Raw genomic sequence first — 25,467 nt, 5'->3', positions numbered from 1 at the left:
GTAAGGTAAATTACATCTGATTGAAAGTCAAACCAGTTTTTTTTTGTCATGCAGGCTCTGTCAATCATAGCCAGGGGAGGTGTGGCTAGGGCTGCATAAAAAGAAATAAAGTGATTTAACTCCTAAATGACAGTGAATTGAGCAGTGAAATTGCAGGGGGATGATCTATACACTAAAACTGCTTTATTTAGCTAAAGTAATTTAGGTGACTATAGTGTTCCTCACTTTTGTTTCTGTCTATGCAGCCTTAGCCACACCTCCCTGCATGTGACTGGCACAGCCTGCATGAAAAAAAATGTTACAGGGAGACCATAGGCACCGACACCACTTCATTTTATTAGTCTGGAAATATGCATATATACAAGGTCACCCATTTAGTCTCGAAGAAAGCAGATTTGGTCTAAGGCAAAGGAAAGTTTTTTTTTTTTTATAGTGAGAACAATAAGGATGTGGAATTCTCTGCCTAAAAAAGTGGATTTATCAGAGTCTGTGCAGATGTTTAAACAGCACCTGGATGAATAATTGCAAAAACAGAATATTCAGGGATATAATTTTTAATATGTGGACAACCGTTTCTTGATCCACTGAGAGATCTGACTGCCATTCTGGGGTCAAGAAGGATTTTTTTCCTAGTTTCTTGTAAAATTGGACAGCGCTTCAAACTGTTTTTTTTTTTATTATTCTTATGGACCAGCAGCAATGTAAGAAAGGCAAAACATGATGGACGCAAGTCCCGTTAGCCGATGTAACTATGTAACAATTTACTGTTGGAATAATCGTGGAAGTACAAAAATCTATTGGGACAAACAAAGAAGAAATGTGACACCTTTCTGATTACTGTGAAAGCACTAATACACGGGAACACATTTTGAACCTCCCAAAAGATACACTTTTCAGAACACTTTGGTAAGTATGCCCTAAAAATTCTACCACTTTTATAATTTTCCAAAAGTTCAATTTAGCTTTGGATATAGAACCATTAGGGGGGGGGGGGGGGGGGGGGGGGAGATCCAGATTCATCAAGAGGTATTGGACTGAAAAACGTGGACATTGTTTACATAAATATTTTTTATAATATTAAAGGAGGGGAAATATATTGTTCTCCCCCCAGGCCTCCAGCCATTGGCAGCAGGTGGGGGCCCTAATCATAATATTCAGGGGGTCCTATTGTTCCAGTCCCAACCCGTGGTACTCTAAATAAGTAAACAACCCTCCTACCACCTGCACCCCAAAAGATGCATGTCCCACTGAGCGGCTCTGAGTGTTTAATCCTCTAACCACCTGCATTAAAAAAAAAAAAATACCTAACCCCCCTCCCACCAGCTGGAAAATGATTTAGATTTTTTTTTTTAAATTCATGCCTGGAATTAAAGCATTTCAGATATCCGGTGGCGTTCAGGAAGCATGCAAATGTAGATTTTCTTCCAACCTCTTCTGTACCCCTTTACAAATCTACACCACCGCACCAGTGACCAAGTGAATTTTCTAGAAGCATACTGGCAATGCAAACTACAAGACATTTTCTGCATCACTGGTGGCGAGATTAAAATGGAATTCTCATTCTCAAGGTGGAAACAGTTGGTAGCAGTTATTGCTTGAGACTTTCCAGCAAATCCTGCTGACGTGACTACTGGGGTGATTAAGGCAGTATAAAACAGCAGGAATCATTCCACACTATCGATCCTCCTCCCATGATGTAGTACGTGAACACTATATGGCCAAATGCGAAAATAAATCCTGACGAGTTATATTATTGTTAACTGTTGGGTTGTTACATAACTTCAGAGCTGAAAATTCCACTTTAAATACTTATCAGAGGTTATTTAAATAGATCATTATTACCTCATCAACGCCATATGGAAAACTGCCAAAGGTCTCTATTAAACATTTGCTACAGGTCATTATTAATCTAAGTGATTAAATATCTCCTTCTCCAGCTAGCATGCTTAATGAATGTACACATTTTCACTGTATATCCCACACCCCTCATAATAAATATCCTAATATGACAGTGTTGTTTGTCATATGATTTCATGTTATCTCTTGACTTGATGCTAAGTTCAAACTCCAGAGCCTCGTGACTTGGGATCCCTTATCTGCTAGCTGGATAGGTTCCTCTTATAAAAGACTTGCCTTGCTCCTAAGGCTAGAACCTTTCCTAAAAGTCTCTCTTTAATCATCTCACTCACTCACCATCATGTGTACTGGAAAATGTTCTAAGTTTATTGGGGTGTCCTTGTACCCCTTGATCCTCATCTGCATCACTGCCAATCTTATGATGTTTTTCCCCGACTGGAGTACAGAATACATTGTAAATGCGGGGGAGCAGATCACCCAAGAAGTGAGGAGTGTCGGTGGGATTGTCGGTGGCGGTCTATTGGTAAGAGCACAGCTTTTTGTAATGAAGACAGTGGTCAGCAATGATTTACCATATATTTTTAGAGTCACAAAGCTCAAAAGAACTTACCATAGGGCAAGATTTTATTTACTATAAGAGACCAACACAATGTATATATTTCAGTCACATTATTTCCGGCACACAATATCATATTTTCTACCTAAGGTGGAACCAGTCATTTTAAAATGATCCATCCATCCATCCGTTCGTCCATTTGTCCCATCTCTGGAACCAGCATTGTACTGTATAATCAAATATTTCAGTCTGGAAATATAAATCCTTAATATAAATTGTCTTTAGACATACATGTCGGAATGCAGGATTCAGTTCGTATCTGCTAATATTATTTGTCTTCATGCATTAAAAATTCAATCTGTTTCTATGACAGGTCCTAATTTCCGCAGTTCATATTCAGGCGACAGGACGAAAGGGCTGTTGTAACAACCGCTGTGGGGTAAGAAGCCACTCCACAAACAGTGTGTCCAACAGAGTTATCACAGTATGACCCAACGATAAAGCATGCAACCACGGGAAAGGGGGGGTCTACATCCTATCATTAATAACTGTTATTGGGATTTGTCTCTGTTCATGAGATCAGTTATATGGTCACACGGAACTAGCAATGTCTTAGATTAAAGATTTACATTAGAACATCCGTATTTATTGGGTGATGTCTACAAATTACAGGGTCCATAGTCTCCATAATACGTAGCAATATAGTCTGTTTATAAAGTCCATGGATCAGATCTATGATACTTGTCGATCTGTTACAAGGTCCAGACCTTCCAGGCACAGGATCGACTTCTTAAATTAAAAGATGGTACTCTGAATATTTCTTGTTTTTCAGAAGCTGGTGACACCAAATTTTTCCCTCAGTACATCCAATCACCAGACAGGCTTGAACTGTCACCCTTTGTTGGGAGAACTGATAGAAAGTGTATCACACGCACCTGTTTAGTCACGTTCACAGAGCACTTAGTGAGCTATGTTTTAAGCCCTTACACAAGTGTTAAAGCTTTAACACTCAGTGTATGGACAAGCTGTCATTCTGGAGAGCGTGTGCTTTTCCCATGATGTTGATTCCATCATGAACACATCTATTCACTGACCACGTCCCACCCAATCAATGTCAGACCTGCCAAAGTTACCAGATGTGCAGAATCCCAAGTAACTTGTCAAAACTCAAGGTTACAGGTTGAGCTCCAAGCAAGCTCAACTCATTCTTTATTTACCGTTCCACAGTAAATAAAATGAGTACCACTGAGTACAAGTAACACCTATATCCTGGGAGGTACACTTAAATTAAAACAAAAATCTAACATGATGTTACCTGCTAATTAAATAAGATCATTATTTATTTTACCTTTAGATGTTCCTGTCCATTGCATTTTCGATTATTGGACTTGGTGGAGCAGTATTTGGCTTTCTTATGTCCCTCATTGGGCTGCTGCGAGGACCGGTCTGTCAGTTTAATCCAACTTTTTCTAATGACGACAATGTAATCAAACCGACTAATGGGTCACTTGTCTGGGGTCGTCCCTTTGATGGGGAGCTGGAAGAACTGAGGTACACACAACAGACAGAATACCCTTTGCAACGAAGTGGCTTGCAGTCTTAAAAATATGTATATTAGATTACAACTTGTTTTATGATTATGTAATAGATTATTTCTAACTTTCAATATTGGGAGTCAAAAAAAAGGAGTCAAAGACAAGGGATTTTTTTTTTCAATAGAAGTAGAATATTTATTGAAAAGTCCACCGCTATGAGGTCCATTTCAATTGATTAAACAAGCTAAAACTTTGCTTAAGTATATTTTTAACTAATTGAACACATAATTTAAACATCAAAAATGTTCTAATGACAGACATCATTCCAAGATAAAAGGACATCTTCATATCAAACTAGATAATGAACTATTACAATCTGACATCTACACACAGGTGGGGACCTAAATGGGGGCACAGGACAATAACGAACATAAAGAACATGAACATCATTAGTTATGCATAGAATATAGAATTTAGCATTTTATTTCCACAGTTTAATATGTTGTGGTTTGAAGGGGGAAAAAAAGTCAGGGTCAAATTGCCCAAGAGATATACTGGCTTGTTGGCCAAGCAACACAACAGGTATTCCATGTAACATGTTGTGACAAAATGCCTTTTGTCACTGGATTTTTATATGACCAACCGTCCTTTGCCCCTGGCTGTTGGAGCAGCCTGATTGCCAGCCTCCTCCCTCATGACTATGGCCCTGGTGTGTATTGCTGTTTTGCCCCTCCTCGGTCTCTCATCAGCTCTTGCTGTGTTTTAACCCCATGGCAATTTGACTGTGGTTGTGGTATCTGAGCGCTGTTCGAATATAGTGAGCGCTCAGATCCAAGCTATCTGGGGATAGGTTGAATTTGGGGGTTCTGTTAAGTATAATAGGAATTATGTATTTTTATGTGTTTTTACTGTTGTTGTGAATAGAGGCATTTTCTGTATGCTGGAGGTAATTGGCTTACCACACCCAAGCCATGCTTGCAGATGGTCACAAAGGGACTTTCAACTAAATTTTGACCCACTGGACCAATTTGTATGATTTTGACGTATGTTTGAATTTGGAGTATGCTGATTCTGAAAATGTGATGTATACTTTTAGAGTTATGAATATTGTGCAAAACTGTGTATTTTCCTGCCTGTGATAATTAAGTTAGACTATTGTGTTCAGTAATTATAACACAGTCAGAGGGGAGGATTTTGTGTGGGAGTGTCTGAGTGTATTGTACGTATTGACTGGTTGTTCTGCAAAACCCTGTGGGCAGTTGCCCATTTACATTTTTCAGTGCTGGTATATAGTGTTTGAGAAGCCATGCCCTTAGTTGGAGGTATGCGTACTCAGCCATGTGTGGTAGGTTACACTGTTGCTGTAGGTTTGGGAAGGATATGATATTTTTTCCCTGCATTATTTGTGCAATGTGTAATATATGGTGCCTCTCCCATATACGAGTTAAAGGACCACTATAGGCACCCAGACCACTTCAGCTTAATGAAGTGGTCTGGGTGCCAGGTCCACCTAGGATTAACCCTTTCTGCTGTAAGCATAGCAGTTTCAGAGAAACTGCTATGTTTACCTATGGGTTAATCCAGCCTCTAGTGGCTGTCTCATTGACAGCCTGTTACAAACTGCCATTTGTAACTGGCCCTTTAAATGACAAATTGCCCTGCTTCCCTGGGTTGTGGAGAAGCCTATTTACCAGCCTCCTTCCTCATGACTATGGCCCCTGGAAGATTGTGCCCCTGAAAACTAATGGACTTTTACTGGGTGTGTATGGTCCTTTAAGAACCGTCTGGGGACATATTGTGACTTTGTTGAACAATGCCCCTTTAAGACTATGTCCCCAGACCTGTAAAATAACTTGTTCCTGGCTTTCTCCCACTTGGTTCAGTAAATGGGGCTTACTGAACCAAATACCACACAGGCGGACCACCCAGAAGTGGAAGTGTGCAGGCAATTTACCTCCCAGGCTGGGAGCCTGCTGTAGGTAAATTGCCGACCGCTGGGTGTCCGCAGTTCGTGCAAACCAACACGTGGCGGCGGCCATCTTTGCTCATTCGAACGAGGTCAGCGATATGTGTAGCCAAATTCATGGAACTGAAATCGGCTACACATTTCACCGAACACCGCTGACCTTACCTCCTACACTCCGTTTTCAGCTTCAGAGACTAAGTCCCGTTCGGCAGTTTGAACTCACTGCTATACTAAGCCAAATTCACGAATGGCCCCATTCGTGCCTTCGAATGGGACTTAGTAATTTTTCAGTGTGAAATTGACCGACCGCACAGCCCAAATCTATGGAACTGTTTTGGGCAGGAAAATGTGCTTGCGGTCGGTCATAAGGGAATTCCGACTAACTTTTTATCCACTGAAGGGATTTGTAGCACCAGACCCCCAACTTCCAACTACCCCAGCCAGCACACTGGACCCCAGGGAAGGAAGCCTCTTGCAAAGGTAGGAAACTGAAGAGTGTCTGTCTGTGTGTGTGTGCCAGTATATTTTTCTGTGTGTGTGTGTCTCAGTATGTCTGTGTGTGTGTCAGTATGTCTGTGTGTGTGTCAGTATGCTGTGTGTGTGTGTCAGTATGATTTGTGTGTGTGTGTGTGTCTCAGTATGTCTGTGTGTGTGTAAGTATGTCTGTGTGTGTCTCAGTATGTCTGTGTGTGTGTCTCAGTATGTCTGTCTGTGTGTCAGTATGTCTGTGTGTGTGTCTCAGTATGTCTGTGTGTGTGTGTCTGTGTGTGTGTGTGTGTGTGTCAGTATGTCTGTGTGTGTCTCAGTATGTCTGTGTGTGTGTGTCTCAGTATGTCTGTGTGTCTGTCAGTATGTCTGTGTGTGTGTCAGTGTGTCTGTGTGTGTCTCAGTATGTCTGTGTGTGTGTGTGTCAGTATGTCTGTGTGTGTGTCAGTATGTCTGTGTTTGTGTCAGTATGTCTGTGTGTGTGTCTCAGTATGTCTGTGTGTGTGTGTCTCAGTATGTCTGTGTGTCTGTCAGTATGTCTGTGTGTGTGTCAGTATGTCTGTGTGTGTGTCAGTATGTCTGTGTGTGTGTCAGTATGTCTGTGTGTGTGTCTCAGTATGTCTGTGTGTGTGTGTGTCAGTATGTCGGTGTGTGTGTGTCAGTATGTCTGTGTGTGTGTCTCAGTATGTCTGTGTGTGTGTGTCAGTATGTCTGTGTGTGTGTGTCAGTATGTATGTGTGTGTGTCAGTATGTCTGTGTGTCAGTATGTATGTATGTATGTCTGTGTGTGTCAGTTTGTATGTCTGTGTGTTTGTCAGTATGTATGTATTTGTGTGTGTCAGTATGTCAGTATGTCTGTTTGTGTCTCAGTTTGTCTGTGTGTGTCTCAGTTTGTCTGTGTGTGTGTGTCAGCATGTCTGTGTGTGTGTCAGTTTATATGTCTGTGTTTGTCACTATGTGTCTGTATGTATGTCTGTGTGCCAGTCAGTATGTCTGTGTATGTGTCATTATGTATGTCTGTGTGTGTCAATATGTCTGTCACAGTGTTAGTATGTCTGTCACAGTGTCTGTCTGTGTCAGTATGTCTGTTTGTGTGTGTGTCAGTGTGTGTATCTGTATGTTGTCAGTATGTATGTATCTGTGTGTGTGCCAGTGTGTATATCTGTGCATGTATCTGTATGTAGCCAATGTGTGTATCTGCATGTGTGTCAGTGTTTGTATCTGCATTTGTCAGGTTATGTATCTGTGTGTCTGTATGTTGTCATTGTATGTTGTCAGTGTATCTGCATGTGTGTCAGTGTGTGCATCTGTGTGTCTGCATGTGTGTCAGGTTGTGTGTATGTATGTGTGTGTGTCAGTGTGTGTAAATGTGTCTGTATAGCTGAATCTGTATGATTGTGTATATCTGTATTTCTGTGTGTGTATGTATCTGTGTGTGTGTGTGTGTGTGTGTTTGTGGCAGTACATGTGTATTTGTGCATACATCTCAGCATTCAACACTACATGCAAATACACACCTGCATTCAAACTTAAACACTACATATAAACACACCTCTTTTTAAAAACAACAATTATATATAAACACACCAGTGCATTCATAAACCAACACTACACATAAATGCATACTTGCATTCAAATGCTATCTCCACATACAAACACACCCCTACATTCAGACAAACATAATCCATGCAAAAACATGCTTACACTCAAACACACAAATACTGCTCAGTGCTAAATACAATCCTGCATGCATGGGAAAATGGTAGCGCCCCAGCTGTCAAAGCATTGTTGGAGTTGCATGACAGATGGGGATCTACCTTTTGCCCCCTCTTGCCCAATATAATTAATGCACTAGAGCCCTCTCTACTTCACGTCCGCCTCTGCGTTGGGGTGGGAGGCATGATTGCATGCCAGGGAGAGGATGACAGGGTCCAGGGGGCCCAAGCAAATGTTTGCCCAGGGTCCAATCCATATTAAAGACGGCCCTGGCCAGGTGGTAGTGCCTCAATTGTTGAAATAATTTAATCTACTGTAATGGGGGTCTGAAGTGTTTGTTGTTAACTCTGTGAGAGAGTTGGGAGTTGCATCTGTGATAGAAAGTCGCTAACATCTACTGCTGTCGATTGGTGTACTGTCGCGTCATGTTTAAGATTATATAGTGTAGAGTAGTATGTTGCTAGTTCGTCAGCTACATGTTGTGGGTTGTATATTTTCGTGCCATCTGCCTGTAGGAGATAAGGGATTTTTTGGCCCTGTTGATGGCAGTAGTTTCCCAGCTTTGTTGCCTTGGGCGTATTCTCTTATCCTTTCTGTTGCATGTACATAGCTTTGCTTAAGTGCCACTCATTAATCAGTCGTTGTGTTTGGTCTATGATGGTTTTCAGGGCCGGGGTCGGGGAGATAAAGTTCTGTGTGGTAGCGTCTCTCAGTCGTCTAAGCAGTGTCAGAAGCTGGGTTTGGGACATTTTCTTTACATGCGCTGCGCGGCTTGTGACGATACCCCTTATTACTGATTTATGGGCAAGCAATTGAGTCAGTGCTGAGCTGTGTGGTGTATCATTGTCAGCAAAGTACGCCTGCAGGTCCCTATCTACATCCTCTTTGAATTTTCCGTCCACTAGTAATGCCACATTGAGTTTCCATGGGGCCCTGCCTCTGGAGGGGAATGTGTCAGTCAGTTGTAGAGTCAGTGGGGTGTGGTCTGACCACACTATATCACCTATTTGACATTTTATTGTGTCGGATAGTGTCATGGCCGATATCAGTATATGGTCTATTCTAGAGTGGGTCTTATGAACTTGAGAGTAGTGGGAATAGGTCCTCTCTCCTGGGTGTAGTGTTCGCCATGAGTCATATATATTAAATTCTGATAGCAGTTTAGTTATGGATGTGCATTGAGTGTGTAATGTTCTGCTTCTGGGTATTTGCGGGGTTGCCGATGTGTCAATATCTTGATCAAAAATATGGTTGAAGTCTCCACAGACAATGAGTTGTGGGGAGCGGAGGGGTTCCAGTTTCGTAAGCACTCTGTGCAGGGAATTCCGCTGGTTTGTGTTGGGGCTGTATATGTTTGCTATAGTGTATCTGGTGCTGTTTATGTTGCATACCAGTATAACATATCTTCCCTGGCTGTCTGTCGCTAATTTGAGTAGTTCAAACGTTTGTGACTTGTGCACTAAGATTGTCACTCCTCTGGCTTTCGATGTGTGTGTTGCATGGTAGGTTAAATAATTTTAACATGTCTAGCTTGGAGAAAAGACGAGACGGGGGGATATGATAGAAACATTTAAATACATAATGGGAATCAACACAGTAATGTAAGAGACTATATTTACAAGAAGAAAAACTACCACAACAAATGGGCATAATCTTAAATTAAAGGGGCAACGGTTTAAAAATAATATCAGGAAGTATTACTTTACTGAGAGGGTAGTGCATGCCTGGAATAGCCTTCCAGCTGAAGTGGTAGAGGTTAACACAGTAAAGGAGTTTAAGCATGCTTGGGGTAGGCATAAGGCTATCCTAACTATAAGATAAGGCCAGGGACTAATGAAAGTATTTAGAATACTGGGCAGACTAGATGGGCCGAATGGTGCTTATCTGCCATCACATTCTATGTTTTTATGTTTTTATAATATAGCTATTTATTTATTTTTATAATATAGCTATTTATTAATACAAATTCTGTATAAATAAAGCACATGTATTGATAGAAATTCTTAGTCCAATGACACAGCCACCAGTGTATGGCTGTGGATCCACAAACCAGTCCTTTAATCACTCAATCAAAAAAGTTCAGTTGACAATAGCTAGGGAACAATTGCCCTAATTCCATAGTAGATGGAAACAAAGTGACCAGAGGCAATCCAATGTGGTATCAAGAAAGCTAGGGTCTCCTCAAATAGATGGAGAGGGCTGGTGTGCAGTAATGGTGAGAGAAGCAATGCTGTGCAGTGACCGATATAAGTAGCATGATAATAGACTTCTACACAACTGCACTGTTGGTCTTCGGAAGTCCCGTACGGACATAATGTCACATGCTATATGTCTCATATGCTTTGTCTGTATAGACTTTGTTAATGACCAGCATGTGAACAAAACCAATAATTTTGAAAGATGTTGCTATTATATTCTTTTATAGTTGATCATAAGCCTGGTTCTTTTTTTCTAAATTAGAGATCTGAGTATCCCAAGGCAACTCTATTTACACACAACACTAGATGGATAGACCACAACCTCATTTACATATAATACACACGTAATAGGCTGATTTAAAATAATGTAAATAAATAAATATATACATATGCTAGTTTTTGTGATCCCTTTACCGTTACCATTATTTTTCCTTTATCTCCCAGCGATGATAATTACTTGTTTCATCCCGAGACCTGGAACACCTGTGTGGCACCCCCAAATGTGGTGATGTTCAATGTCATTCTCTTCTCTACTACCTTGGTGGCAACTGGAATTGAAATTATTCTGTGCGCCGTTCAGGTGTTAAATGGTCTGTTTGGCTGCATCTGTGGGACATGTCGGAAGGAAAAAAATGAAAAGGGGGACAAGGGAGAGTAAGTATACTTCTACAATGCTAAATAAATACATCTGGCTATATAGGCCTTATACTCACTTTTTCTAGAGAATGACAGACATACTAGATAAATAGGTTGACTGATCGATTTTTAGGTTGGTCAGTCGGTAGATAGACAGGCAGACTAGATGGGTTTATATTATTTAAAGGACACTCTTGGCTCCCATACATGTTAGGTGTAGTTTGTAGGCTATGTTACAGTTAGTAACATTCTGGGTGGGTTTCTATTTTTAAAGAGACACTGTTCCCACAAGCATATAGTGCAATGTGTGGATTAGGTGTGCCTCTCTAAGCATCACATTCTCACAATATGATTATTAGGGCTGTGTAGCAATGTCTGGGTGGTAGGGGTGTCACTTACCTCTGCACGCCTCTTTCTGTCTGGTAGGCATATCTCAAGTTTAATGTTCCTCTGACCATTAGAACTTATGTTATCTTATTTTGTAAAAATCACACGTATAATGTGTTATTATGTCATCATGTTTTTAACCCCTTAACCCCTTAAGGACCAAACTTCTGGAATAAAAGGGAATTATGATGTGTCAGACATGTCATGTGTCCTTAAGGGGTTAAGGACCAAACTTCTGGAATAAAAGGGAATCATGACATGTCACACATGTCATGTGTCCTTAAGGGGTTAAAAACAAAAAGTGCTTTACAGTTAATGGGTTCTCAGTGAATGGGTTAACAGTGAATGGGTTAACAGTGAATGGGTCAACAGTGGAAGGGTCTCTCATGAGTTAATAAGTTAATATGACAACTTTTTATAAACTGTTCTGTTTTTAATAAACATAAATCCCATGTATTTATAGGATTCACTAATTGTATTTCTTTCTTTTTTCAGGTTAATAGAATAGCCTCGATTATTTGAAACTCTGCACCTTAAATCCTCTCCCTTAACTCGAAGACCAGTTCCTTGATGAGAAGATGGGAGAAATTGTTGAGCAGTTGGATGTTTCTAAGAGAGCATGATATCAACAATAAACCATTTTCCTCTTCTACGAGATATAACACAATTGTTTACACTGATTTTAATTTATCATTTGTATTAATACTGTTTATGTAAATAAACAGAACTGTAGGTGTTTTTTTTATGTGTGCTTCGATTCTTGCTTAGACTTTTTATTTACTATGAACATATTATGAACATATTATCGGCTTCATTTTTCATTCCAGCGCAGAGAGCAGTTTAATACACAATTGTAGCTCTATTAGAACTGGTGAGTATAGCTCAGCATCATGGGTTTAGTAGCCTCGATAGCAGGAAAAGGTTTCTGAACTCCTTAGAATTGTCACACATCTCACACCTACAGTGTAATCAGATGATAAAGATCAAGATAACCATAATAAACTCAATAATCGCATTAAAAAGAGGCAAACAAACATATGCTTTGTCAGTGTTTATTTATACACAGCTGATTTTAAATGTCCATCATCTATATTAATATTGACTAATTTTGGTCCATTCCTAGATTGGTGATTTTTAAACCTTCCTTGCATGGAACCTTTACGTCTTAACAGAGCATTGTGATGGAATTAAAATTCTAAATCTTAACTTGTTTATTCAGAGATACAAAACATATTTTTGCACGTATTGTCTCTGTGAAATCATCATATGATACTTGATCATTTTTATGGCTGCATCAGCTCATGGGCCGGACATTCTCATTATAGAATTTTCTGATAACCATAGTTACTTTGCTGATGGCAAAGCTTTCATGCCTAGAAGCAGCAAAGCCACTCGAGCCATCACTTTCTCCTGAAGACATATTGTGTTCAAGAAATACGCACGACTGCTTACAAATTGTAGGAAATTGAAATGGCAATAGCAATAGCAAAAGTTTGGCGGAAATAACTGATCTAGAAGAATTGTCCGACTCAACTTGATCGAATTTACCCTAAATTGTGCAATTTAGTTTTCTATTCAGAGTTTAGTTTATAAACTTCTAAAAGAAAAATAATATACTACCCATAGCTAGTAGATTAAATTATTGATACATTAAAGACTTTATATTGAAAATAAGGCCCGTAAAAGTCACTATTTGCTTCGTAGTTCTTTCATGAAGAAATTAAGTTTCATGTGTTCCTACGGAGACTTCAACTTCTGGACCAGTATTGGCACCACGGCAATAGCCCAAAAGAATATTTTTGACATAAATATGACATTATGTGAATATTGTGTATGTAAGGATTAGTGTACAAACTATTAATCTGAAGTATAAAAGTCACAAAATGAAAATATAATACACACTTTATAATTACACATAGAGGATACTGACAGACTCTCTCTTTCTCACTCTCTCACACACACAAAATATTATTTTTTTATTATTTTGGGAGGGTAGAGCTGGTTTGGATCTGTTCCCTGGAGATCTTTTCTCTGGAGTACACTGTGGATCCTTTCCCTGGAGTACAGTGAGGATCATTTCCCTGGTGGCCAGTGGGGATCATTTCCCTGGGGTCGATTGGGGATCTTTTCCCTGGGGTACAGTGGGGGTTCTTTCATTGAGGTCCAGTGGGGATCTTTTCCCTGGGGTACAGTGGGAATCCTTTCCCTGGGGTACAGTAGGGATCCTTTCCCTGGGGTACAGTAGGGATCCTTTCCCTGGGGTACAGTAGGGATCCTTTCCCTGGGGTACAGTGGGGAATCCTTTCATTGAGATCCAGTGGGGATCTATTCCCTGGGGTCCAGCAGGGATCATCACACTGGGGTCCTGTGGGGATCCTTTCGTTGGGGTCTTTTCCCTGGGGTCCAGCAGAGATCATTATCTTGGGGTCCTGTGGGAATCCTTACATTGAAGTCCAGTGGGGAGATCATTACCCTGGGGTCCATTGAAGATCCTTTCCATGGGGTAGAGTGGGGATCCTTTAATTGGAGTCCTGTAGGGATCATTACCCTGGGGTCCTTTCCCTGGGGTCCAGTTGGGATCTTTTCCCTGGGGTCCAGTAAGGAGGATTACCCTGAGGTCCAGTGGGGATCCTTTCCCTGGGGTAGAGTGGGGATCCTTTAATTGGAGTCCTGTAGGGATCATTACCCTGGGGTCCTTTCCCTGGGGTCCAGTAGGGATGATTACCCTGGGGTCTAGTGGGGATGCTTTCCCTGGGGTCCAGTAGGGATGATTACCCTGGGGTCCAGTGGGGATGCTTTCCCTGCGGTCTAGTGTCATGTTTGTGTAATCTTCATGGTCTTCCAGTACTGCTCCCTCGCTGGCTGTTTAGTGATACCAAGGTCGGAGTGATGTCATGACCCGGCCCCCGGCATCACTGCAAGATGTATGAGGGAGCAGTGCTCATGAAGATTAAAGCTCCCTCGCCACCTCTGCCTCCAATCTCCCCCCAGGCACTGTATCTGGGCACAGTAGGCACCAGACGGCCAGTTCCCCTGCGGCCAGTTGGTGTAACGAGAATATACCCCTACACGCAGGATCCAGCTAAACAGAAGACAGCACAGAGGTGAGATACGTCTACCGGACCTTAGAATGGTCGGACTCGACGTATATAGGAGAAGTACAGAGTCAGGAACGATCCGAGGTCAAGGGCACAAAGAGACAGCGTAAACGAGGACCAGCCGCGGTCTGGTACACAGGAAACAGCAAGCCGGCAAACAGAACAGACAAGGATAAAGCAAAAACGAAGTCAGAATACAAAGCCAAGGTCAAATACGGAGGAACACAACGGAACACAACAAGCGCTAAAGGGAACTGAAACAGAAACCACGATAGGGCAAGGAACTAAGGGAAAAGGGTAAGTATAAGTAGCACCAAACTAATGTGATTGGCTCCTGTCACTTCCACACCCCCAAAAGGTAAGTGTATGGGGTGTGTGGCATGACAGGGGCCAATGGGAGCCTTTTGGCAATTTAGGCTCCCACTGTCTCTTTAAGAGCGCGCCCGAGACTCGCGGCGCGCTCTTAGATTCAGGCGGGACACGTGACCGCATCTTGCGGTCACTGCCCGCCTTCCTGTTTGAAGAGTCGGATGAGCCGCGCGCGGCTCGTGCAGCCACAGGACCGCGCACGGCTTGGAGAGGACCACGGCCGACCCCTGGAAAAGGTGAGTAACGCTACAGTTGGTGCGCGTGTGACCTGGGGTACGCATACCTCTGGTTTAAAAACAAACAACTAAAAGGTAAAAAAGAAGCTAAATCTCTCCATTGTTGTAGGCACCTGCAGAAATGTGAACATGATTTTTCAGCATTTTTGTGCCCACGGTAGACTTCTCAAGTCTGTCTTGGCATTTGCAGGTGATATATCAGAAAGGACAAATATTTGAAAACTAGTGAAACTCTCAATATATTGCCATATAAGAACAGTTTGAAAATGTATATCTGCTCAAACAGCGCCACTCAGTGGTGACTGAATGTATTCATTTATTCACCTCCTAAATATCTCATGAGCGTTTTATCTACTTTTTATACTTTTTATTCTGCATAAATTACTAAGCTGTTCCAATGCCTAATTTGGGTGCAGATATAAATGCAAGTGAAGGAACTGATATTAAAAAAAAAAACAAAAAAAACCAGTGTAGCGTTTATTAACGATAGAAAAGTGAACAAGAGACAGGAGGAGTGGTACAATCAGAAGACATTGCAAGATGGTATTAAATCCCACCCAAAAAATTTAAATAAAGTACAGAGATATGGTAACTTTCAATGAGTAATTGCTAATGCAAGAAAATAGTGTAACCAAATGGGGGGAACACTATTAGATCATTAGTAACGTGAAACCCTTGATTGGGCTGTTCATTTAAATGGATATGGATTATTAGGGGAAAGAAAAAATAGAAAATGTGAAGGGCTGGGGGATATGTTTATATATCTAACCTGGGTTGAAGCAAAGTGTTAAGGGAATGGTATGTGATGATATACACAAGTATTTGTAAGCCTTATTAATAGAACAGACTAGAAGTCACTCATTGAGACTAGAATAAATGAGATTTTGTTTAGAGCAGAGGAAAGAGTTCTTTAAAGTAAGAATACTAAAGCTGTGGAATTCTCTGCCCAAAGAATTTGTCTTATATGATTCTTCAGATATTTAAAAAAAACTTATGTTTTTTTTGGAAGAGCAGAATATTCATGGATATAATTAATAAGTATGTAAACAGGTAATTGATCCTAGGATAAATCTGATTTTCATTATGAGTCAAGAAGGATTTATATTCTCTTTTTGTGGCATAATTGACCATTGCTTCAAATTGGGGTTTTGCCTTCTTTTTGATCACCAATAGTGTTGTTGCAAACCCGAAATTTTCGGTTCGCGAACGGCGAACGCGAACTTCCGCAAATGTTCGCGAACCGGCGAACCGCGCGAACCGCCATTGACTTCAATGGGCAGGCGAATTTTAAAAACAACAGGGACTCTTTCTGGCCACAATAGTGATGGAAAAGTTGTTTCAAGGGGACTAACACCTGGACTGTGGCATGCCAGAGGGGGATCCATGGCAAAACTCCCATGGAAAATTGCACAGTTGATGCAGTGTCTGCTTTTAATCCATAAAGGGCATAAATCACCTAACATTGACACCTGTCCTCAAAGCCCAGCCCTGATACACACTGACACAGAGCAGAATAGAGACTGTTCCCCCTACATAGGGTCACTTGGCAGATATGGATTGACACCTGTCCTCAAAACCCCTGATACACACTGACACAGAGCAGAATAGGGACTGTTCCCCCTACATAGGGTCACTTGGCAGATATGGATTGACACCTGTCCTCAAAACCCCTGATACACACTGACACAGAGCAGAATAGGGACTGTTCCCCCTACATAGGGTCACTTGGCAGATATGGATTGACACCTGTCCTCAAAACCCCTGATACACACTGACACAGAGCAGAATAGAGACTGTTCCCTGTCCACAGAGACCATGATACACACTGACACAGAGCAGAATAGAGACTGTTCACCATCCACAGAGACCATGATACACACTGACACAGAGCAGAATAGGGACTGTTCCCCCTACATAGGGTCACTTGGCAGATATGGATTGACACCTGTCCTCAAAACCCCTGATACACACTGACACAGAGCAGAATAGAGACTGTTCCCTGTCCACAGAGACCATGATACACACTGACACAGAGCAGAATAGAGACTGTTCCCTGTCCACAGAGACCATGATACACACTGACACAGAGCAGAATAGAGACTGTTCACCGTCCACAGAGACCATGATACACACTGACACAGAGCAGAATAGAGACTGTCCCCCCTACATAGGGTCACTTGGCAGGTATGGATTGACACCTGTCCTCAAAACCCCTGATACACACTGACACAGAGCAGAATAGAGACTGTTCCCTGTCCACAGAGACCATGATACACACTGACACAGAGCAGAATAGAGACTGTTCACCGTCCACAGAGACCATGATACACACTGACACAGAGCAGAATAGGGACTGTTCCCCCTACATAGGGTCACTTGGCAGATATGGATTGACACCTGTCCTCAAAACCCCTGATACACACTGACACAGAGCAGAATAGGGACTGTTCCCCCTACATAGGGTCACTTGGCAGATATGGATTGACACCTGTCCTCAAAACCCCTGATACACACTGACACAGAGCAGAATAGAGACTGTTCCCTGTCCACAGAGACCATGATACACACTGACACAGAGCAGAATAGAAACTGTTCACCGTCCACAGAGACCATGATACACACTTACACAGAGCAGAATAGAGACTGTCCCCCCTACATAGGGTCACTTGGCAGGTATGGATTGACACCTGTCCTCAAAGCCCCTGATACACACTGACACAGAGCAGAATAGTGACTGTTCCCTGTCCACAGAGACCATGATACACACTGACACAGAGCAGAATAGAGACTGTTCACCGTCCACAGAGACCATGATACACACTGACACAGAGCAGAATAGGGACTGTTCCCCCTACATAGGGTCACTTGGCAGATATGGATTGACACCTGTCCTCAAAACCCCTGATACACACTGACACAGAGCAGAATAGAGACTGTTCCCTGTCCACAGAGACCATGATACACACTGACACAGAGCAGAATAGAGACTGTTCACCGTCCACAGAGACCATGATACACACTGACACAGAGCAGAATAAGGACTGTTCCCCCTACATAGGGTCACTTGGCAGATATGGATTGACACCTGTCCTCAAAACCCCTGATACACACTGACACAGAGCAGAATAGGGACTGTTCCCCCTACATAGGGTCACTTGGCAGATATGGATTGACACCTGTCCTCAAAACCCCTGATACACACTGACACAGAGCAGAATAGAGACTGTTCCCTGTCCACAGAGACCATGATACACACTGACACAGAGCAGAATAGAAACTGTTCACCGTCCACAGAGACCATGATACACACTTACACAGAGCAGAATAGAGACTGTCCCCCCTACATAGGGTCACTTGGCAGGTATGGATTGACACCTGTCCTCAAAGCCCCTGATACACACTGACACAGAGCAGAATAGTGACTGTTCCCTGTCCACAGAGTCCATGATACACACTGACACAGAGCAGAATAGAGACTGTTCCCCGTCCACAGAGACCATGATACACACTGACACAGAGCAGAATAGGGACTGTTCCCCCTACATAGGGTCACTTGGCAGATATGGATTGACACCTGTCCTCAAAACCCCTGATACACACTGACACAGAGCAGAATAGGGACTGTTCCCCCTACATAGGGTCACTTGGCAGATATGGATTGACACCTGTCCTCAAAACCCCTGATACACACTGACACAGAGCAGAATAGAGACTGTTCCCTGTCCACAGAGACCATGATACACACTGACACAGAGCAGAATAGAGACTGTTCACCGTCCACAGAGACCATGATACACACTGACACAGAGCAGAATAGAGACTGTCCCCCCTACATAGGGTCACTTGGCAGGTATGGATTGACACCTGTCCTCAAAGCCCCTGATACACACTGACACAGAGCAGAATAGGGACTGTTCCTCCTACATAGGGTCACTTGGCAGGTATGGATTGACACCTGTCCTCAAAGCCCCTGATACACACTGACACAGAGCAGAATAGGGACTGTTCCTCCTACATAGGGTCACTTGGCAGATATGGATTGACACCTGTCCTCAAAACCCCTGATACACACTGACACAGAGCAGAATAGGGACTGTTCCCTGTCCACAGAGTCCATGATACACACTGACACAGAGCAGAATAGAGACTGTTCCCCGTCCACAGAGACCATGATACACACTGACACAGAGCAGAATAGGGACTGTTACCCCTACATAGGGTCACTTGGCAGGTATGGATTGACACCTGTCCTCAAAGCCCATGATACACACTGGGGGGAGCTACTGTCCTCCCCAACCCCTGCGCGGTGGGTGGGGGCCATAAATCACAATGGGGGGACCTACTGTCCTCCCCCCCTCGGCCCCCACCCCTGCGCTGTGGGTGGGGGCCATAAATCACCCCACAGTGTTTGGTTCTAATGAGTGCAACATAAATGGCTGCACAGGAGCTGGCCAACTGGAGAATTCAAAAGAGAAAACATGCACTGGAACTAATCGAGAAAGAGGAAAGACAGCCATACCAGATTCAGATGACAAAGCTGACACACAAGGGGTTAATTGAAATTGATACCGTGCCGGATCAGAACTTGACCCTAGAGGATCTGTCTGATTCTTTGTGGCAGCCTCAGGATTCTCAGCAGGATTGCATCTCAGAGAAAAGGGACACAACATCCCAACACAAGAGCCACCTTTTAGATCAGGACTGCCTTATATGCAAAGGGCTGATAAACCCCCCAGGTGATGCTGACTTAAGCCAATGGGTAATTACCAAGAAACCAGAGAAAATATGGAAACACCATATAACTAATGGCAATCAACATTCTTCATGCACTGAAAAGAAGAACAAGAAATTGTATGATCCAGATACTAGACTCACAGATCCAGCAGACTCAAGTGTGTGGAAGGGATTCCTTCACATGTTCTCTATAAAGCAGTTTAAAGTTACAGCCACGCCAGAGTCTGGTTATAGCAGTCATCTTTGCCAGGATTTACCAAAAGTGTTAACATCCGAAGGATGCATTTTGCAAGAGTCTGTTTGGGAATATGTGGATCGTATCTGGCCAGAGTGCACCAAGGACATGTGTGTGATCCGACTGAATCAAAGAACGTCAAGTGATGCAGTTTCATATGCTCGGCTGTATTCTTATCTTAATCGGAAGCTGAGATATGCAATCATCAGAAGTCATGGCATGGAGGCGTTCCTAGTGCCTCTACCTGCCGGCCAACCCATCCCTCAAAGATTGCGTCCTTTGGGAGGTCCAGGTTTGGAAGACAACCATCCTATTCTGCTTCTGATCTTGCTTCTTCCAAGCCATCCTTCCTGGACAGCTTATCCCAAAAAATCTTCCAAGAAACATAAAGAAGGTTTGGATATCCCAGATGATATTTTCTCTGACATATTAGCAGATGTTGAACGAGAGGAGAGACAAATGGCCGAGCAAGGGCTCCCTCCTCCAGGTTTCCCAAATTTCGAGCAGTGGAATCAGAATTCTGAGGATACAGGAGAGGAAGTTGGCATGCCTGAGATCATGAATATGCTCCAAAATTTGAGCAATGGCCTTCAGTTCCCAGGAGAATTCTCTGTAATTATAGGAGAGAGTCAGGGTGCTAATATTATGCCACCTCTCCATGTGCCAAATACTGTTCCAGCAGGTCTCCCATATCCATCTTTTCCATTGTATCCAGAAGCAGCCTACCCTGGCTGGCATGGTATGTTGCCCCCTACTCATGCAGTAAATCCATTGTCCATTGACCCAGCCAATCTCTTCTCTTACCCGCTTTCACAAATAATACCACCTAACTTCTTATCTGATCAACATTTTACTGCAGGACCTCAACCTTTTGCATAAATGTTGTAGTTTTGTTATATTTACGTTTTTTGTTTTTTTTTAACTGTTATGTTTTAGCGAAATATTGAAAAAAATACATGTAATGTGCTGAACATCAAAGCTGAAATTTTAATTTGTCTCAGTAAGTTGAAAGCCATACTTTCTATGGGAGTTTCAAATGTTCAATAATTGTTTTCTGAAGAAAGCATAACTGTCTGTTTTTAGCAAGCAACAACCCCATATTAAGCTGTTTATTCACTGAACATCTATTTGTACTGAATTGAAAACTGAATGACAAAATGTAGGCAGAAAACGAATGATTTGAATATATTCTTCAAATACCAGAATTTTTTTATTTGTTTTTTAGTTCACTACTATTCTGTGTTTAGTAATGTATAAGTGTGCCAGATGTGACAAGTTTACATAGGTTAATTATAGCCACTGTTATATCTGGGCTACAAATACATGCATTTTGGCAAACACCTCAAAGCCCATGTAAGCTTTGTGTTGTTGAATTATGTTGCATGTGTACAGTTGTACTGTAAAATGGGTAAAGCATGGGATATGTTTTTACATTTGTATACTAAAAATTTTAATATACGTTGAAAAAAAAAAAAAAAAAGGACGCATGAGCCTACAGGCATTGCGCATGAGCGTCCAGTAACGTGGAAAAAAATTCCCAGCTCCCCAGAGGCTGTCCTAGCACCCCGGTCATACAAATATTCATTAACAGCTTTTTCTTGTTGGAGCAGGCGGTCGAACATTAGGAGTGTTGAATTCCAACGTGTAGGGCTGTCGCAAATCAAGCGCCTCACTGGCATGTTGTTTCGCCGATGGATATCGGCGAAGTGAGCCATGGCCGTGTAGGAACACCTGAAATGGCCACACACCTTCCTGGCCTGCTTCAGGACGTCCTGTAAGCCTGTGTACTTATGCACAAAGCGTTGTACGATCAGATTACACACATGTGCCATGCACGGCACATGTGTCAACTTGCCCAACTTCAATGCCGCTATCAAATTTTTTCCGTTGTCACACACCACTTTGCCGATATCCAGTTGCTGCGGAGTCAGCCACTTTTCCACCTGTGCGTTCAGGGCGGACAGGAGTGCTTGTCCGGTGTGACTCTCTGCTTTCAAGCAAGTCAAACCCAAGACGGCGTGACACTGCCGTATCCGGGATGTGGAATAGTACCTGGGGAGCTGGGGGGATGCTGTTGATGTGGAGCAAGAAGCAGCGGCACAAGAGGACTCAGCCGAGGAGGTTATGGAAGAGGATGGAGTAGGAGGAGTAGAGGAGGTGGCAGCAGGACTGCCTGCAATTCGTGGCGGTGTCACCAACTCCTCTGCAATGCCACGCATTCCTTGCTTGTCAGCCGTCAGCAGGTTTACCCAATGCGCAGTGTAGGTGATATACCTGCCCTGACCATGCTTTGCAGACCAGGTATCAGTGGTCAGATGGACCCCTGCCCCAACACTGTGTGCCAGACATGCCATGACTTCCTTTTGCACAATCGAGTACAAGTTGGGGATTGCCTTTTGTGAAAAGAAATTCCGGCCGGGTACCTTCCACTGCGGTGTCCCAATAGCTACAAATTTTTTGAACGCCTCAGACTGAACCAGATTGTATGGTAAAAGCTGGTGGGCTAATAGTTCGGACAAGCCAGCTGTCAGACGCTGGGCAAGGGGGTGACTTGGTGACATTGGCTTCTTACGCTCAAACATGTCCTTGACAGACACATGACTGTGGGCAGATGAGCGGGAACTGCTCAAGGCGGGAGACGGAGTGGCGGATGGTTGAGAGGGGGCAAGAAAGACAGCAGTGGTTGACGTGGCTGAAGATGCTGGACCAGGAGGAGGATGGCGGCTTAGAGTAGGCGTGCTGCTTGTACTCATGTGTTGATCCCATAGGCGTTTGTGATGTGAGATCATGTGCCTACGCAAAGCAGTTGTACCTAGGTGGGTGTTGGACCTCCCACGACTCAGTTTCCTTTGGCACAGGTTGCAAATGGCATCACTGTTGTCAGAGGCAGACACACAAAAAAAATGCCACACTGCTGCTGAGCTCTGCAATGACGGCATTCTGGTGGTGGACACAGCATGCGTTGATTGGCGTGCTGTCGGGCTGACCCCGGGTGCCGATGCATGCTGTCTGACTGTGCCACTAGCTCCTTGCGACGACCCCCCCCCTGCTTCCAACTCGTCTCCTCCTCCTCTCTGTCTCCCCATCTAAACTTTCGCCCTGTTCTTCTTCTTGCCGAGCGGGCACCCACGTGACATCCATGGACGCATCGTCATCATCAACCGCTTCGCTTGTATCTGACAACTCAGAAAAGGAAGCAGCAGCGGGTACAACATCATCATCATCACACCGTACCTCCATGTGTTTAATGCTGCCTGCCTGAGAGATATCCCTGTTATCTACATCCTCTAGCAATAATGGTTGCGCATCACTCATTTCTTCAAACGGGTGTGTGAATAACTCCTCTGACATACCAAGTAAAGCGGCTGTGGTGCTAGTTTTGGTGGTGGCGGCAGGCGGGTGAGTGCTATCTTGAGAGGTGCCTGAAGCTAAGCTGGAGGAGGATGGTGCGTCAAGGTTCCGAGCGGAGGCTGTACAAGATTGGGTGTCCTGTGTTAGCCAGTCAACTATGTCCTCAGAACTTTTCAAGTTCAGGGTACGTGGCTTCTGAAAACTGGGCATTATTCTAGGGCAAAAGGGAATCACAGCACCACGACCACGACGGCCCCTGCGGGGTGGCCTGCCTCTGCCTGTCATTTTTTTGGGGATTAGTGGTACTATGCGTGCAAGCTACTGTGAGACCAGATATGTTTGGCAATGTGAACTGTAACAGTTCTGCAGAGCACACACTGCAGGCCTGAGACACCCGCTTGAAGACAAGTAACTGCTATTCAATCTATAACAGTGAAAAATAAATTTTGGTTTTAAAAGCACGCTATAGAGACACCAGATATGATTGGCAATGTGCACTGGAACAGTTCTGCAGAGCACACACTGTAGGCCTGAGACACCCGCTTGAAGACAAGTAACTGCTATTCAATCTATAACAGTGAAAAACAAATTTTGGTTTTAAAAGCACACTATAGAGACACCAGATATGATTGGCAATGTGCACTGGAACAGTTCTGCAGAGCACACACTGTAGGCCTGAGACACCCGCTTGAAGACAAGTAACTGCTATTCAATCTATAACAGTGAAAAACAAATTTTGGTTTTAAAAGCACGCTATAGAGACACCAGATATGATTGGCAATGTGCACTGGAACAGTTCTGCAGAGCACACGCTGAAGGAAGGACTGACAGAGCCGCTTGAAGACAAGTAACTGCTATTCAATCTATAACAGTGAAAAACAAATTTTGGTTTTAAAAGCACGCTATAGAGACACCAAATATGATTGGCAACTGTCAAAGCACGCTGGAACAGGTCTACAGAGCACACGCTGAAGTAGGCCTGACACCCAGACGCTTGCAGACAACTAACTGATCTTCTATTACAGTGAAAAAAAATGATTTCTTCAAAATCTAAAGCTTAAGCTATTGTTAAAACAGATATGAGTGGTGGCACTGACTGTGCAAATGGGCAAGGCATCCAACCTGACACAGAAGCTGGCAGGCAGGCAACTGCTCTTCTATTACAGTGAAAACAAATTATTTATTTTAAATCTAAAGCTTAACCAATTGTTAAAACAGATATGAGTGGTGGCACTGGGCAAGTGGGCACAGTATCCAATGTGAACCTCACACAGAAGCTGGCAGGCAGGCAACTGCTCTTCTATTACAGTGAAAAAAAAATTATTTTAAATGTAAAGCTTAACCAATTGTTAAAACAGATATGAGTGGTGGCACTGGGCAAGTAGGCACAGTATCCAATGTGAACCTCACAAAGAAGCTGGCAGGCAGGCAACTGCTCTTCTATTACAGTGGAAACAAAATTTTGGTTGTAAAAGCACGCTATAGAGACACCAGATATGAGTGCCAACTGTCAAAGTACGCTGGCAGGGTTGTGCAGGGCACACGCTGAAGGAAGGCCTGACAGAGCCGCTTGAAGGACACTGACTGTCTGCTATTAGCTTACACTGGAAACCTTTTTTCTTTGTAAAAGCACGCTAAAGAGACACCAGATATGATTGGCAACTGTCAAAGCACGCTGGCACAGGTCTGCAGAGCACACGCTGAAGTAGGCCTGACACCCAGACGCTTGCAGACATCTAACTGATCTTCTATTACAGTGAAAAAAAATGATTTCTTTAAAATCTAAAGCTTAAGCTATTGTTAAAACAGATATGAGTGGTGGCACTGACTGTGCAAATGGGCAAGGCATCCAACCTGACACAGAAGCTGGCAGGCAGGCAACTGCTCTTCTATTACAGTGAAAAAAAATTATTTATTTTAAATCTAAAGCTTAACCAATTGTTAAAACAGATATGAGTGGTGGCACTGGGCAAGTGGGCACAGTATCCAATGTGAACCTCACACAGAAGCTGGCAGGCAGGCAACTGCTCTTCTATTACAGTGAAAAAAATTATTTATTTAAAATCTAAAGCTTAACCAATTGTTAAAACAGATATGAGTGGTGGCA

The 25,467-nt window shown here is 43.0% G+C and overlaps 1 protein-coding gene across 1 annotated transcript; it reads left to right on the top strand.

The window, feature by feature from the left end:
* The first annotated feature begins 2,159 nt into the window (after positions 1 to 2,159).
* Positions 2,160 to 11,870, top strand: LOC134601496 (transmembrane 4 L6 family member 5-like). The gene is made up of 5 exons (XM_063445997.1): positions 2,160 to 2,380; positions 2,787 to 2,852; positions 3,768 to 3,964; positions 10,759 to 10,968; positions 11,833 to 11,870. The coding sequence occupies exons 1-5, from the start codon at positions 2,198 to 2,200 to the stop codon at positions 11,843 to 11,845; spliced, it is 669 nt and encodes a 222-aa protein (XP_063302067.1). The 5' UTR covers positions 2,160 to 2,197; the 3' UTR covers positions 11,846 to 11,870.
* Positions 11,871 to 25,467: the final 13,597 nt, after the last annotated feature.

Source organism: Pelobates fuscus, chromosome 3, assembly GCF_036172605.1.
Source record: "Pelobates fuscus isolate aPelFus1 chromosome 3, aPelFus1.pri, whole genome shotgun sequence".
NCBI lineage: Eukaryota > Metazoa > Chordata > Amphibia > Anura > Pelobatidae > Pelobates > Pelobates fuscus.
This window is presented reverse-complemented; position numbering and strand designations above follow the sequence as displayed.